Source organism: Zea mays, chromosome 6 (assembly GCF_902167145.1).
Source record: "Zea mays cultivar B73 chromosome 6, Zm-B73-REFERENCE-NAM-5.0, whole genome shotgun sequence".
Classification (NCBI taxonomy): domain Eukaryota; kingdom Viridiplantae; phylum Streptophyta; class Magnoliopsida; order Poales; family Poaceae; genus Zea; species Zea mays.
Genome location: NC_050101.1, coordinates 172,899,181 through 172,915,842, shown reverse-complemented (window position 1 = coordinate 172,915,842; position 16,662 = coordinate 172,899,181). Strand labels below are relative to the sequence as shown.

At 43.9% G+C, this 16,662-nt stretch overlaps 2 protein-coding genes across 5 annotated transcripts; one reads left to right on the top strand and one right to left on the bottom strand.

The window, feature by feature from the left end:
- Positions 1–5,973: 5,973 nt before the first annotated feature.
- On the top strand, positions 5,974–9,278 carry LOC100273493 (uncharacterized). Of its 3 annotated transcripts, XR_004849931.1 has the most exons (5): positions 5,974–6,223; positions 8,058–8,103; positions 8,194–8,256; positions 8,901–8,980; positions 9,087–9,278. XR_004849931.1 is itself a non-coding variant. In NM_001346659.1 (4 exons), the coding sequence occupies exons 1-4, from the start codon at positions 6,117–6,119 to the stop codon at positions 8,925–8,927; spliced, it is 243 nt and encodes an 80-aa protein (NP_001333588.1). In that variant the 5' UTR covers positions 6,043–6,116; the 3' UTR covers positions 8,928–9,241. The 3 variants fall into 3 exon arrangements, 2 of the variants coding, with proteins under 2 accessions (XP_020394432.2, NP_001333588.1); NM_001346659.1 differs by having other exon boundaries at positions 6,043–6,223; positions 8,901–9,241; XM_020538843.3 differs by lacking the exons at positions 8,901–8,980; positions 9,087–9,278 and having other exon boundaries at positions 8,194–8,313.
- A 764-nt stretch (positions 9,279–10,042) lies between these two features.
- On the bottom strand, positions 10,043–14,966 carry LOC100282586 (calmodulin binding protein). Of its 2 annotated transcripts, none has more exons than XM_035959607.1 (7): positions 14,440–14,966; positions 14,203–14,339; positions 13,767–14,063; positions 13,247–13,450; positions 12,141–12,197; positions 10,970–12,035; positions 10,043–10,441 (listed from the first exon to the last, which is right to left on the bottom strand). In XM_035959607.1, exons 2-7 carry the CDS (start codon positions 14,293–14,295, stop codon positions 10,410–10,412), a joined length of 1,749 nt encoding a protein of 582 aa, XP_035815500.1. In that variant the 5' UTR covers positions 14,296–14,339; positions 14,440–14,966; the 3' UTR covers positions 10,043–10,409.
- Positions 14,967–16,662: the final 1,696 nt, after the last annotated feature.

The following is a 16,662-nucleotide window of genomic DNA, read 5'->3' as shown; positions in this document are numbered from 1 at the left end:
GGGCTTACCACACTTGTAGCAAACCTTCTTGGAGCGGGACTTGTAGTCTTTCCCTCTCCTTTGCTTGAGGATTTGGTGGAAGCTCTTGATGACGAGCGTCATTTCCTCATTGTCGAGCTTGGAGGCGTCTATTGGTTGTCGACTTGGTGTAGCCTCCTCTTTCTTTTCCTCCGTTGCCTTGAATGCAACGGGTTGAGCTTCGGATGTGGTGGGATCATCAAGCTCGTTGATCTTCCTCGAGCCTTCGATCATGCACTCAAAACTCACAAAATTCCCGATAACTTCCTCGGGGGTCATTTTAGTATATCTAGGATTACCACGAATTAATTGAACTTGAGTGGGGTTAAGGAAAATAAGAGATCGTAGAATAACCTTAACCACCTCGTGGTCATCCCACTTTACGCTCCCGAGGTTGCGCACTTGATTCACCAAGGTCTTGAGCCAGTTGTACATGTGTTGTGGCTCTTCCCCTTTGCGAAGCCGGAACCGACCGAGCTCCCCCTCGATCGTCTCCCGCTTGGTGATCTTGGTGAGCTCATCTCCTTCATGCGCGGTTTTGAGCACATCCCAAACCTCCTTGGCGCTCTTCAACCCTTGAACTTTGTTATACTCCTCTCTACTTAAAGAGGCGAGGAGTATTGTTGTAGTTTGAGAGTTGAAGTGCTCGATTTGGGCCACCTCATCCTCATCATAGTCTTTATCCCCTATGGACGGTACCTGTGCACCAAACTCAACAACATCCCATATACTTTTGTGGAGAGAGGTTAGATGAAATTTCATTAAATCACTCCACCTAGCATAATCTTCACCGTCAAAGGTTGGCGGTTTGCCTAATGGAACGGAAAGCAATGTAGTATGTCTAGATGTACGAGGATAGTGTAAGGGGATCTTACTAAACTTCTTACGCTCTTGGCGTTTAGAAGTTACGGAGGGCGCATCGGAGTCGGAGGTAGAAGTTGATGAAGTGTCGGTCTCGTAGTAGACCACCTTCCTCATCCTCTTGTGCTTGTCGCCTTTCCGATGCGACTTGTGGGAAGAAGATTTTTCCTTCTTCTCTTTGTGATGAGAAGAAGATTTCTTCTCCTTCCCTTTGTTGGAGGAGCTCTTCTTCTTCTCCTTACTCTTGGTGTGGGACTCTTCCGATGAAGTGCTCCCGTGGCTTGTAGTGGGCTTTTCGCCGGTCTCCATCTCCTTCTTGGCGTGATCTCCCGACATCACTTCGAGCGGTTAGGCTCTAATGAAGCACCGGGCTCTGATACCAATTGAAAGTCGCCTAGAGGGGGGGTGAATAGGGCGAAACTGAAATTTATAAATATAAACACAACTACAAGCCGGGTTAGCGTTAGAAATAAAAACGAGTCCGCGAGAGAGGGTGCAAAACAAATCGCAAGCGAATAACGAAGTGAGACACACGGATTTGTTTTACCGAGGTTCGGTTCTCTCAAACCTACTCCCCGTTGAGGAGGCCACAAAGGCCGGGTCTCTTTCAACCCTTACCCTCTCTCAAACGGTCCCTCGGACCGAGTGAGCTTCTCTTCTCAAATCACTTGGGAATCAAACTTCCCGCAAGGGCCACCACACAATTGGTGCCTCTTGCCTCAATTACAAGTGAGAGTTTGATCACAAGAAAGAATGCCAAAGAAAAAGAAGCGATCCAAGCGCAAGAGCTCAAATGAACACTACAAATCACTCTCTCTAGTCACTAAGGCTTTGTATGGAGTTGGGAGAGGATTTGATCTCTTTTGGTGTGCTTTGCAATGAATGCTAGCTCTTGTATAGTGGTTGGAAGCTAGAAAACTTGGATTCAATGAATGGTGGGGTGGTTGGGGTATTTATAGCCCCAACCACCAAATGTGGCCGTTGGGAGGCTGTCTGCTCGATGGTGCACCGGACAGTCCGGTGCACACCGGACATGTCCGGTGCCCCCGCCACGTCATCAATGCCGTTGGATTCTGACCGTGGGAGCTTCTGACTTCTGGGCCCGTCTGGATGTCCGGTGCACACCGGACATCTCCTGTTCATTGTCCGGTGCGCCAGCATGGGCACGCCTGCCTTCTGCGCGCGCAGAGCGCGCATTAAATGCGCCGCAGGTAGCCGTTGGTGCCGAAGTAGCCGTTGCTCCGTGGTTCACCGGACAGTCCGGTGCACACCGGACATGTCCGGTGAATTATAGAAGAGCGGCTGCGATGCGTTCCCGGGGCTGGCGAGTTCCGAAGGCCGCGCTTCCTTGGAGCACCGGACACTGTCCGGTGTACACCGGACAGTCCGGTGAATTATAGCGTGCTGGCCTGCAAAATTCCCGAAGGTGACGAGTTCGAGTTGGAGTCCTCTGGTGCACCGGACACTGTCCGGTGGTGCACCGGACACTGTCCGGTGTACACCAGACAGTCCGGTGCCCCCAGACCAGAGGTGCCTTCGGTTGCCTCTTTGCTCCTTTGTTGAATCCAAAACTTGATCTTTTTATTGGCTGAGTGTGAACCTTTTGCACTGTATAATCTATACACTTGGGCAAACTAGTTAGTCCAAATATTTGTGTTGGACAATTCAACCACCAAAATTTATATAGGAACTAGGTGTAAGCCTAATTCCCTTTCAGTTGTTTTCCTGTCAGATCGGCCAGCGAAAGGGCGAAGTGACTGCGGTCACTTCGACTCTGCCGACTGAGGCGCGCGTGTCAGGATAAGGTGTCAGGCGATCCTCGCATTGAATGCGCCTGCGATACGGTCGGTTGGTGAGGCGATTTGGCCAAGGTTGCGCCTCGCATTGAATGTTGGACGGGCCCGCGAGACAAGACGACCTCGTCATAGGTCTTCGTCCGGCGACGCATGGGACGAAGGGTAAGTCTGACAGTCGTCTTGTCTCCGTTGGCGCAGCGAGGTTGGCGAAGGCATCGAGCGAAGGGTGGCGTCTTCACCTTCGCCCCAACACCTACCGAACCGGTCCGGTGTGCTAGCTACCTGAGACTAGTCCTATACCCCTCTATGCACTCGATCCGGTGCTCCTCTACTTAGACCAAATTTGCCAAACTTGATCATTTCTTCTTTAATTGGGTTTGGTTGCACATGAGGGTGTTTCTATGACTTAGACAAATACATCTAGTGACTTTTCAAGTAGTATAAGTCATGAAAAATGGTTGTTTTATTTTCTTCAACACATATTCCTTTTCTAGCTCAAATTGGATCTAAATAAGTGAAACTTAGTTTTCCAACCTCTCTAGATGTATCAATTATATTCCTAAGGGTATTTAGAACTTAACCGAGATATAGAATTATTGTTGTTCTTATATTCAAAGTTTTACCCTCTAAGGCTGGATTTGAGCCGATTTCAGACTTAGAGACATATAGGTTGATCTTGTGAACCTGTGAACATACATTTGACAAACTAGTTAGTCCAAAGGATTGTGATGGTCATCAAGCACCAAAACAAGTGTAGAAATGGATTAGGCCCCATTTCCCTTTCAAATTGAGTCTATACTAGGCGGGACTCGCTTCCAAGAAGCATGTAACTCTTCCCCTTTATGCTATAAAAGAGAGGGGTAGAGCAACATATAACAAGACGATTCTTCTAGACATAAACATGATCTAGAAGAATCTAACATTCAATAGAGCAGAGCTAAAATAGAGATCAAGAAGCCTGGAACTCTCATGAGAGCCAAAAAAGAAAGGAAAGATAACCGGTCATAGGGCTCATGGAATATCTCAGTATCTAATTCTCTTCATCTTTTCATCCATTAATCCATCATATGATCATACACAAATATGACATATGCTATTACATATCTATGGTTCGAAACTTTATAAGTCACCCATGTGCAGGTAGCCAAGGCAGTACCTAGGATCAACAAACATCTAGTTTACACCCCCTACTCTATCCTTCACTCATCAACCTTCTCTAGTAACTACGATACCCTAGTGTCGTCGTGCGACAATATTTGACATGCCATGTAGATATACTTGGTTTGTATGCTTTGTTGTGTTGTGCTGCTATGACATCACTAGCACACCCACTCGATGAGTAGTTGCCTTTGAAACCGACTCCAACAACTATGATCATGAGCCACAATATATATGGTGTTGTAATACTGCTCAGTTTTGTCCTTCGGTGTTTCAGGCAAGAGCATACCATCCAATGGGGCCATTAGGAGTTGTTCCTGCTGACCCTGCTTCAGTATGTCCTTCTTCTAGAGTATGTCGACCCCATAGGTGAAGTTCGTGTTCAAAGTTTATAATTTTCAGGTTTCGTCTATTCACCCCTCTCTAGGCAACTTTCAATGAGCTTTATTTCAGACAATAGCTAGATTATGAAATATGTGAAAAGAAAATAGGGTTTAACCTTTTTCTATAAATATTTTTGGTGGTTGAATGCCTAACACAAATAATTGGACTAACTAGTTTGCTCTAGATTATATATTCTACAGGTGCTAAAGGTTCAACACAAACAAATAAAAAGATCAAGTTAGGGTTCAAAAAGAAAGGAGCAAAAGAAACCGAAGAGAACCCTGGTCTGGCGCACCGGACTATCTGATGCCCAGGGCCGTACAAGTCTGAACTTGCTACCTTCGGGTTTCAGAAGAGCCGCTCTGCTATAATTCACCGGACTGTCCGGTGTGCCACCGGAGCAACGGCTAGCCAGCGCAACAGTCGACTCCAACGGTCGCCTGCAACGTGAACAGTGAAGAACAGTGCGCGCAGAACTCAGAGCAGCCGCTAGAGACGCACCAGACAGTGCACAATACTTGTCCGGTGAGGCACCGGACTGTCCGGTGCCACATGAAGACAAAGCTCCAACGGTCGAAACCGTCAGAACACTAACGGTTGGGTGACGTGGCTGGCGCACCGGACACTGTCTGGTGCGCCCATCGACAGCAGTCTGCCCCAATTGTTGAATTGGTAGTTGGGGGCTATAAATACCCCCAACCACCTCTACTCCAACCATCCAAGCATTCACAACAGTGCATTCAATACAAGAGCAATACACAACACTCCAAAACACAAATCAAAGCCTCCGATCAAATCAAACTCCACAATTCAACTCTAGTATTGTAGGATTTGTGAGAAGATCGGCTCGTGTTTCTTTGTTGCTCTTGTTGCTTGGTTGACTTTCTTCTTCCTCTTATTCTTACTCTAAAAGCCTTGTAAGCAAAGCAAGAGACACCAATTGTGTGGTGGTCCTTGCGGGGTCTAAGTGACCCAGGAAATCAAGGAAGAAAGCTCACTCGATCTAAGTGACCGTTTGAGAGAGGGAAAGAATTGAAAGAGACCCGGTCTTTGTGACCACCTCAACGGGGACTAGGTTTTTTGGAACCGAACCTCGTAAAACAAATCACCGTGTCATCCGCTTTATTTTCTTGATTGATTTGTTTTCCCCTCTCTCGGACTTGATATTTATTCTAACGCTAACCCCGGCTTGAAGTGTGCTTAAAGTTGCAAATTTCAGTTTCCACCTATCCACCCCCTCTAGGCGACTTTCAATGTGGAAAACGTTTTTAGCTAGTCTCTTAGAGTTGCTCTAGTAGTTTAGAATGTAAACTAGGACTACAAATATTTAAAGTTGTACTTCTTTGCAGCATATGCAATTAGAATTCTAAACTTTGATTTGGTATTTTAAAAATATAGGATATTCTGGTATAACGAGGTAATTACAATTTTGTAACTTAATTCAACTAAAATTTAGTCCATATCACGTCGAATGTTTGAATAATACTTATAGATATTAAATATAGTTTATTTATAAAACTAATTACATAGTTAAAAACTACAAGCCAAGATGAATTTATTAAATCTATTTAAGTCTATATTTAATACTCATAATTTATATTTAAATATTTGATATGACATAAATTAAACTTTAGTAAAGAGATCGAAATACGTTTTCAGAGATGAGAAGAGAAAACTACGAAAAGCGGACTGCACGGACTAGGACTTTTCGGTTCATATGCCACTGTTTTGTAGCCCATCTTTTTTTATTTGGGCTTCAATTTTCGGCCCCGTAGACAAAGAGATACGCGACGCGTGATGGATGCGCGTCCAGATCCAGCGGCCTCAGTCACCATCACCACCCGCACCACACACGAGCATACGCGACGACTGACAAGGCGAGGGGAGCACTCGGCGGCGATGGGCGGCGGCGGCGCACATGGCGGCACCACCTACAAGGGCTACACCATCCCGCACAACAAGCGCTGGCACACCGTCGCCGGCAAGGGCCTCTGCGCCGTGATGTGGTACGCATGCGCACCCCCTTGCTCCCCTCCCCTCCCCCATCCTATCCCACCACCCCGATCCGTCCAGTTCGTCCGAATCCGGTAGCTTCTCTCCGATTCAAGGTTGCCTGGCTGGACGCCTCCCTGCTTTTGTCAAACACGCCGCGGCTCGTGTGTTTCGCCCTCCGCCGGCGGGCTTCCGCATGGTAGATCAGGAAATGCTGGGAACAGTTTTTTTTTTCATGGATTATTATTCATCATAAATTGTGCGATTTGGTTGGAGCAAGGCGCGGTCGTTCTGTTTTCTGCGGACTGTTGCAAACTACAGGCGCAATCTGCATGGCGAAAATCCGGTTCGGGGATGTGGAAATGGAGCTGGATCGCTGCCGTTCAACTTATCCCGTTTTGGTAGGACTGTCGACCGACTGCTGCATCCGAGAGCCGCAATCACTGCAGTCAACAGTCATGATCATCGCTGCAACCGTTCTTACTTAAACCAGCTGTGCGACATTAGGAAGGCCGAATCGGACTTTCTTCACGCTTCAGGCTCTAGGGTAAATCTGATGGGATTCAATGGCTTTATGTCCCCGTTCTAGTCACAATATGTTTGACAATGACCTTCGATTCTTATTTCATCTTTTCATCAAAAGAGTTCATTTGATTCATTTCATTGTTTTCGCAACCCTAGCCAGTTGAACAAAACATATTCCCAGTTTTGGGAATCGGGACTGTTTGCTTTAGGAAAATTTGATCTCCAAGTGTGTCAGGCTGTCAGCAGTTAGTAACTTTGAAAAGGCTACTGCAGTTGACATTTTATCTTGACCATGTTTGCATCTTCATTAACCCAAGTTATGACTTATGACAAACCATAGACAAATAGCTCTGAATTTTGTTTAACATGGTTACTGCCAGATCATGCTCTAGAAGTCTTCTGTTGAGCCCTAACCCCTTTTTGTGAGATACGGGTAATTTGGACAGTCACCATCTCTTGTTGAGCTTCTGTTACCGTGTGAGCATAGATGAGTTAAGCAAAAAAACTTTAGCTGTCTTTGTTTTCAAGCTGGACCCTAGTAATTGCTGCAACCATGCATACTAGAACCATCTTTGCGACATTACAAAGGATGAATCCGGCTTTTCATCCTTGACTAACTTGAGGCTCTTTGGTATCTGATAGGAACTTTGTCCCTGTTCTATTTACAGCATGTTTGGGAATGACCTTCAACTCTCATTTCATCTTTACATCAAACGAGCTTGCTTCAAGTTGTTTTGTTCCTTTTGCAACCCTAGCTATTTGAACAAAACATATTCCCAGGTTCAGGAGTCAGGACTATGTCTACCGTATGAAAAATTGATCTCTGAGCATGTGAGCTATTAATTTTGAAAAAGGAGTTTGCAGTTGACATTTATGTTATCACCTTTGCATCTCCATTGACCTGGTTATGAGAAACCAAATAGAAACAACCTCTGATTTTTTTTAACATTGGAAGTTGGAAACTACCTCATCAAGCACTGTTTTCACAATGCATGGTCTGCAGAAATGCACCTTGCATAATGTTGAAGTCTTTAGTTGATTTTCTCCCTTTCTGTAAGCTGCAGGTAATTTGGACAATTTCTAAACTCTTGTTAAGCTTCTAACCTGATCATGTGAGAATAGATGCATTAACCTGATCTAAAAAAATATTAGCTAACTTGTTTTCAAACTATAGCTCAGTATTCTAATGTTGTATTTCTTTTGAAGTTCTAATTGTACACAAGGACAATTAGTTATTTTGGATATGTTTAGATTTCAGAGTTTGGACCTGCAGCTTTGATTGTGGCATGTTTTCACAAGCATAACCAATTGTGCTTCCTGCAGGTTCTGGGTTTTCTACAGGGCTAAGCAGGATGGTGCTACGCTCTTGGTAATATTCTGTTTTGTTTTTACTTATCCGTCCGTTATGCTTAGTCTTCGGTTTGGTCGAATACAAGTTAAATAAGTGAAATGGTTTCAGGGTTTGCGTCATCCTTGGGATGGACATGATGACCACTCTCATGGTCATGGACACGGGCATGAGGTAGTACCATTTGATCCCTTCTATTTACTTGGCATTACATAATGCGTTCTTTTAACTTGTTTTGTTAATGAATTGCTGTTTGACTGTCGTTAATTTGCAATTTTATTTTCATGTTACATTTGATGGTTCTTGTCTCTTCCCATAATTTTTTTCTAGTAATTTTCTTCATGTGCTATACTTTTGGAAAGTTGTTTTTCCCTTTTGTTTGCATTGGGCGGAGTGTGACCGATAATTCCTAGATATTACCAAGTGTCTTTATTGGGCATGTTTGCTTATATCGTCCATGTTTGAGAATTTATACTTTCTAGCAGTATGTATACTGTTCTGACTGGCAACCAGTGTTACCCTAAACATTTAAATGGACTAAAGGTCACCTACTGTTTAGCTATTTATTCGGACTAAATGGACATTTAAACAGAATAAACAGTGATTAAATGGGATAAACAAATGATTAAACAGCGTGCACGGGCTAAACGGCCGTGTACGCAAATAGTGCTGGCAACTAATTCAAAACTGCAGGAAACAGAGAGTGATTTGGTTACATTCTATACCAGTCTTATTTAAAAGAAGGAAAGCTATAAACAGAGAATTGAAAGTCCTTTCACTCAAATGCAAGTTCATGGATTTCTTATTGTTTCGTGTAGGCATCATCATCGTCATCTTCACATTAAGTTCCTTACTGGCTGCGGACGATGCTTGGCATGTTCCAACAGCTAAAGTTTGAGTTAATAAATTCTATCACCCTGCATGGGACTCATGTTGTTTGCAACTGGTTTAGCACGAACTGGTCTTGTTACTATTGTGCTAATGTATTTGTTTCGAAGTTTCAGTTAATATGCTGTGGAAAAGAATCTGGTGCACGTTGATGTTCTTTATGATCTGTTGTTCAGTACATTGCTCTGCTTCGTTGCTACGTTAAGAATATATATATACTAACATCAGAAAAATGTATGTATTTTATGGGCTTAATAGATTCAGAACTGGGAAGATGAATGGGCAGCTATGCTGGTGTTTTCCTTTTTGGTCGATGTTGGGCGAAGGTTGGTGCTTGTATTCCTTTGCTTCAGGCATGGCATGTGAAGAAGCTAACGGCAATTATCTTGAATATTATCGTCCACTAGTTCATTTTTGAAACAAACAAAAAAAGAACGGAGTGAGTATATCTGACGAAGCGTTGTTCTGTCAGTTTTGCCAGCACGCTTGGCAGCGAAGTACTAATCGATAACCCGGAAATTCTGATACGCCACAAGCACTTCCGAGGTCGACCTCATCTGGTCCTAAGCTACAGGACAGTCACAATAATAATAGTAAAAAAGTAGCCCTGGTTCATTGATCATCCAACCACCTTTAATCTGCATCCATGGGATGACCAAGCTCACCTACCATAATTGTCATTCATTGAGCTGGTAGGCTCCAAGACTGACAAGCACTGCAGATAGACAATGGAGATCCAATTGCTATTCCCAAAGCCATCTAGAACTCAGCCTGAATTCGTCAATTCGCCGAGAGCACAAAATGGGAACAGGCGTCGTCTTAAGAACTATGCATATGTAATAGTATGGCATCATCTGTGGCCATTGACCTGTGCTTGACCTCATGTCACTTGGAACAACATCTGGCCATGTCTTCCTAGAGTTACTTCTACTTTTTGATCGTAGAGTTACCGTGCATTGAAGCAATCTGAAGCATCGTAGAGTTACTTCTACTTTGATCGCATGGTACAACATGGTTCCTTTTCGCAAGCCGCCTTGCGTTGCATGACAACCAGATCAGGAAGACAAGAACCTTTGGAAAAGAATACTACGACCTCAAGGGCAATAACCATAAATGACACACAACCATCAGTCAAAACGCAGCCCAGATTTGACCAAACGGGACTAAGATTGTTCTGTTCAACTCAATCCATACATGTTCTCGTTCTCTCTAACATCAGCAGCCCTCTCAGTAAGCAGGAGGGGGGGGGGGGGGGGGGGGGGGGGGGGGTAAGTCTGGGGGTCTGGGAAACAAAACAAACCGGGAAAATACTTCAGCTATACATCACAAAAGGCATGACCCAAAACCCTGTAAATAAGTTGAGCAAACTGCAGACGCCATCCACCGACCCAAATAGTTGCACTAACCAAATGGAGGGTTTGGGGTTTTGATTCGCCACCTCAGCGTCTCCACTCAGCTTTCAGTGGTCTCTCTGCAGATTATTTGGAAGAGAAGACACAGGAATTAATGAGTCAGCTACACATGCAGAATTTCTACTTGGATAGTTTTTGCATAGGGCCACTGTATTTTCTATGGGACAGAATATAAGTATGCATTTCAAGATAATAACAAGCGAGGACAGAGCTTTGAAACATATGTCGGAGCTGCAAAAGTGCAAAGCAAGAAACACATTTTCTAATTCGTCCAGGTAATTTAGAAAGATAGTTTGACATTTCACAGCCCAACTATTTGAAAAGGGTAAAAGTGGGTATGGTGTAATATCATATTCTAAAGCAAACCAATGTGACAGAACATAATGTTAGTACAAAGCAACAAAATGACGTCCTCATCCATTAGCTTCCAAACTACCATGTTTTAATACCTGATGTTACAAGTTAAGCAGTATTTGTTTAGGCTCAGTCAGATTAAAACAAGAAGACTGATCAAGTTCATATTATCAAAATGCATGCGGTAGACATACAAATGTAATAAGTTTTCAAAGTCTCTCTTTTCTACATACCGCTCGCATCTCTTGATGACAGCATAGCCTTGTCGCCTTTTGCTCCGTCCTTGCCACCAGCATGGGTTGGCCTTTGCGTACGTGGAGAATGTGAAATTATCTTACCATTGTTAGGGGACGGAAGGGAGTGACGACGAGTGAACCCGTTTTTCTCTGCTGAATCAGAGCTAAGTCTTGGTGAACTATTCCCCCGCAGTTTCGCCTTTGCAGATTGTGTAGCAGCCATGTAGCTTGGCAGGGCTGGAGAATTTTTGGAGCCATTTTCTGGATATTCAGGTTTAGCTGAGAATGAAGACCTCCTCTTGCTGCCTTTCAGGTTATCAGTAGATGAATGTTCTTCTTTGGATCTCTCTTCCACATCATTCACCAAAGCATTTTCTTCGCTGTTGATGTCTTGCAGTGGCATAATTTCAGCCGCTGGAGCAACAACAGACGGTGTCTCATCAACTTTTTCTTCATTTGTGATTGTGACTAGATCTGAAGCAACTTCCACGTCAGGCTGGATATCTGGTACCAGAATATCCATCTTTGCATTCTCCGATAGATTAACATTCTGAGGTTCTTGATTCTCAACATGAATTGGAGCTTGCTTTGCACTTCTTAGTGGTCTCTCACATTGTACCTCTTGACGGTCAGGAATCTCAGTTGTTGGGCTAGGCACCTTTGAGGTTTCAACCGTGGAACTAGTAACCTTCCTAAGGCTACGTTTAACCTTCTCAAGTTCTGTTAACTGGCCATCGGGAACTGACTCAGCAGGAGTGCTACTTAATTTCCTTGGATTCCGTCTTGTCTTCTCATTTTCAATGGTGGTGTTTGTTTGAGAAGGCTCAAATGGCACTGCAGGGCTCTTCCGTGCATTACGCTTTAATTTCGCTGACTCTGTTTCCATTGCATAACTGGCCTTCCTTGTATGAGGCTTAGCATCAGTGCCAACTCTCTTTGGTTGGGAAATAGGCTTCCAGACATGACTTACTGTCCACCTCTCTAACCAATTGAAGGCCGAATTAGGGTCCATCTCATCATACTGGACGTGAAGAGCCTCAACCACAATTGGTGAAGAGAGAAGCTACATCACAGAAAAAGCTAACTGAGTTAGCATAAAAGGCCACAGAGTAGTTAGTATTTCTGATTTATACATTCATATGCCCCTCAAACTGTATTTTGAGATTACCTTCCGAGCAAATGCATTTGAAGACAACTTCTCCTTCCAGGAACCAGGTTTAGAACCCTGCAAGAAGGTACATATCATAAAATCACCAGTTTTGGGTCCCGCCTTAATAAGTATGAAAGTGAGCGTCGCGTGGGCAAATCATGCAATTTTGACAAAGTAAAAAAAAACAAAAAAAGGAGCAAAAGAAGAGAGACCATAAAAAATGGAAGATCCTGCACAAGATCATATTTTCCAATGCAGTAGTATCGATGCTTTTGAGTTAAATAATGAAGGTTGAATACAACCATGCAGATATACAGCTATCTCTGTTTGCCATTTGCATTGCCACATTGGTAGATAGGATCATAGAAATAGGAATAACATTGATCAGATCCAAAGTGACCGCAGAAGAGTGATTAAGACACAAAGCAGTCATGAAAATTTAGTAAAGCAGTGGAGCCAACAAAATTCCAACACATGCTGCATAAGCATGTATGGAGCACAAGAAAATTCCCAATGAAGCATGTAGAATTAGCAACTCGATAAATGCTAAAAGATAAACCTAGTATAGACGATTTTTTATTTTACTAAAGGTGCAAAATCTGCACATGACAGCTTTTCAGCAATTTGGAATCCAGAAGAGAGCTAGCTACTTGAACGTTAATACATATTTATTTTTTGCACACTAATATGCACAACAATATAACCCATGTAATCATCAGCATCAGAAATGATGCAACGGAAGAACCTTTTGTAAGAAAACAAAGAATTTTGACATGTCATTCATTTCAGCACAGATGTTTATTTTGTATTTGGTGTTTTAGTATCCATTGACCAAATACCCATAGACATTTCTCAAATATCTAATGGAAGGAGAATAATTGTAAATACCCATGTCACCTTAGTTAGTTTGACAGACTTCAACAGAAACATATTCGGCGGCTCAGTGTGTGCTATTCAAGTTTTTAACATGGCTTCACAGTTAACGTTATTACTTATCAGAATAAAGCACAATGAAACAGATGGGAGTATTTCTCTATTCAGTGAGATCAAAAAATTAGAAAAAGGGTCATTATCATTACAAATATATTAGGTATAACATAGAAAATGAGTTGTAAGGAAATTACCCCGAAGTTCTGTTGGGAAAGTTCCGTAGTTGCTTGAATGGAAACATTAGAAAGTCTAACGTTCCTTCCACGGACAAGGGCTTGAAACTTCACAATCAACCATGTGGCACGGAGAGTTGAAACAGCTTGCCTCCTTACAAGATGTCCCCGAATCAGTGCCTGTAGTCTTATGATCCCTTTCAGGGCACGGAATGCTCGGCGTGCCTAGACCAATACCACAGCACAATTAGCACCATGGTAAGCCAAGTATCTATGACAATAATATTTATGAATTGTTTATGACACTACCAATGGTGGTGGTTATGGTTCTGCATTAGAAATGAACAAAAATAGACAGAAGGTTCAGAGGTATGAATAACACAGTAGTGCGGGCAGCATTTTTTGTATTTGCCTTATCGTTTTGATATGAATGAAGAAACTTGGAGCAGTGCTAGATAACATTGGAACATGGCACGGCCAGATAGCATAAGTAGTTAAGGTACATGAATGAAAAGGGTAACTTGAGAAAAACCAATATTACCAGATAACCACGGAAGGCAGCTTGTGCCTTCACGGCCGCTTGCTCTTCCCTCAACCTCTCAGCATCATTAGACGTATCAGACCCAACAGTGCCCTGCTTCTCCAAGTCTTGACTGACATCAGTCACTGGCACTTCTTGCACGCTGGAATTCTCACCCTTAGCGGCCTCCCGCGCGGTCTCATTGTTGTGGGCGCTAACAAGCACAGGCTCCGAGATGACCGGAGAGCTCTCAGAGAACGCGGGCTCCTTCCCGGCAGCAGCAGCAGCAGCAGCTGCTGCTTTGTTAGTCGTACCCTTCTGCACATTGGAAAATAAGGGCGTCAGTTGCTAGAACAGATCCTTACTCCATAGACGGAGCTGCATATATCGATCCACACTCAGGCAATTCGAAATCGTAACTGCATTCTGAAACTACGGAAGAATAAGAATAACGTACCGATAAATCCTTGGCCTTGGTGGAGCCGGACCTCGACGACGACCTTTTCCCGAAGAGCACGGACTTGATCCACTTCGCCGGAGACTTCCCCATCGGAGCCTAATCCGCCGCCGCACCGGACCGGAGGGGTTCAGAGCCTGCAGCAGAACCGAACATCAGTTCACAGATCTACTCCACGACCACAAATTCATCCACAAGACAAGAAACGCCGGAAGCGGCCAAAGCCTGGATTCTTACTACGCCCCCATGGGAAGCAACCTTGCGAAGGGCTAAATTAGAACCACAGAACGAATAAAAAACGACGCTTGAAAGAGCGCGCGGCGAACGCCGACAAATGCCGCACGAAGAAAACCGAATCCACGCTGCAATGCACCCCAAACCGTCACGGAGGAGCGCGAAACAGCGCCCCCCTACGGCCCCAAACGGCACAGATCTAGACGACGGCGGCGACCGAAGGATGCGCGCCCGGATCTACGGGAGCGTCGCTCACCTAAGGGTAACAGAAGGCGGCGACGCAAAACCCTAGCTAGCTCCCCTCTCTCTCCTCCCTCCTGCGCCCGCCTACACAACCATTCTCGAGAGGAAAGAGAGAGAGGGAGAGCGGAAGTGTGGGAAGAGGCTCCTGGTCCTGGTGCTGCTAGCCTGCTAGCTCGTAGTACTGCGCAGGCAGCGCCGCGAAGGCGAGAGCGAGAGAAAATAAATCAGCTGCGCGGAAAAGAAAAAGGGAAGAAAAAAAAAGAGCCCGAGCCACTGGAGGGTGTGACTGTGACGAGCTCGTGTGTCGGGCCCCACCGTGCAACGGAACGTAACCGCTTCGCTTCGTCCTCCTAGTGGGGCGGGACGGGTTCGGTGACACCGACGTCTGGGCCCCACGTCGCACGCCGCCGGTTTATTGCGGAGGATGGCTCGTGGGCACTCCGGCACTGCCGCAGGTGGTGGAATGGTGCATGGATGATTTACTGCTACGTTACCGACGGGGGGGAAGGCGAAAAGGTGGCTGCGAGTGGGAGGCGAAGGTGAGGCGAATCAAATATCATGGTAAAAACTTGGCCCACAAGTCAGATACAGGAGATATTTCGCGTCCGGTCCGTGAAACAACTTTTTCCCAGGGCCAGGGGGAAGAGCTTGCAGAGGACCTCTCGTCTTTTCTTACCGGCTAGCTGTCAACCCGTCGCTACTCCTTGGCCACTGAGGGCTTCGTTCGGATCGGTCCCCGCGGTGAGACGGGTCCGATGTCAGTGTCCGTTTCCATCTTCTGTGGACTGTGACCACGAACCGTTGCTTGCGTGGGCTGGTGGTCGTGCCGCGTGCGTAGTGCGGCGGAGGGCGGCCGTTTTCTGACGAGAATCTGTGTAAGAATTTATCTGTAATAAAAATCTGAGTATCGTGGAAATTGCATACGGAAGAAAATGAAGTGGTCTAAAGGGTTCAGAATCTGGAAAAAGATGAATTCCTACCATCGCGAAGACTCATCCGATTCTGTGTTTATGTTGATTTTGGACGGTTTTTAACAAAGTGATTCTTATAAAAGCGGGCTGAAAAGCTGAGGAGTTTGACAGTCCGCAATAGCTTTTGGTGACCAGAAGCTAGAAAGAGTCAAAACAAACAGCGCGAGATCAACAGGGATCATGGAGAACCGGGCCCAATGTCAGTGTCTATTTCCATCTTAGGCTTTCTTTGGGTACTCTAGTATTGATCACAATTCGCATGTGTTGAGATGAATTAGGGTGTAAATTAAACTATTTTATAATTTAATATATCTCAGTACATATGGATTGAGGTTAATATTAAAGTATCTAAATTAGATATTAAAGTATCTAAATTAGACCTTTGTGTATTGTGAGGAGACGTTGCGTGCGTGGGGTGGTGGTGCTATGTCGTGCGCGAGAGAAGGGATGGATTCGGATCGGATACGTATGGAAACGGATTCGAATGTCACTATTTACCATATTTTAATCCGAATACGGATACGAATACTATCGGATACGAATGCAAAACGGATAGTTCGAATTCGAATTTACATTCAGATACTTAATTGATTCAGAACATAGCATCATAACAAGTATTAATTTGTTTTATCGATGGATTTATAGTTGATAAAAATCACATTACAAGCAAATTATGAACAATAGTACATATACATTATTTAGTTGAAACTTAGTTGAATATCATAATTTTAAATAAAATATTTATAATCTTTTTGTATATTAAGTATATTTGTATTTTGGACTCTAAAACTCTGATAATCTAATGTATTTAAAATTAGACTTTTTAATATTATTAAAATTTATCATTGTGTATCACTAGTACTGTAAGATTAACACAAGCATTTATTTATGATATAAATATTTTTAACATTTAAATGGTGCACTTCAGTTTTTAGTATATTATTTAATGTTTAAAATCACTTGTAATTAGTAATAAAAGTAAGTTTAACTTGATTTTATTGAATACTTTTTC

What these genes read in the sequence shown, in the direction of transcription:
- LOC100273493 (XM_020538843.3), top strand. Translation starts at nt 6,015, where the DNA reads ATGGATGCGCGTCCAGATCCAGCGGCCTCAGTCACCATCACCACCCGC. An exon ending in GGCCTCTGCGCCGTGATGTG is followed by an intron (nt 6,224 to 8,057) that starts GTACGCATGCGC and finishes TGCTTCCTGCAG; the next exon opens with GTTCTGGGTTTTCTACAGGG. An exon ending in AGGATGGTGCTACGCTCTTG is followed by an intron (nt 8,104 to 8,193) that starts GTAATATTCTGT and finishes AAATGGTTTCAG; the next exon opens with GGTTTGCGTCATCCTTGGGA.
- LOC100282586 (XM_035959607.1), bottom strand. Translation starts at nt 14,295, where the DNA reads ATGGGGAAGTCTCCGGCGAAGTGGATCAAGTCCGTGCTCTTCGGGAAA. An exon ending in CCAAGGCCAAGGATTTATCG is followed by an intron (nt 14,064 to 14,202) that starts GTACGTTATTCT and finishes TCCAATGTGCAG; the next exon opens with AAGGGTACGACTAACAAAGC. An exon ending in CTGCCTTCCGTGGTTATCTG is followed by an intron (nt 13,451 to 13,766) that starts GTAATATTGGTT and finishes GTATTGGTCTAG; the next exon opens with GCACGCCGAGCATTCCGTGC.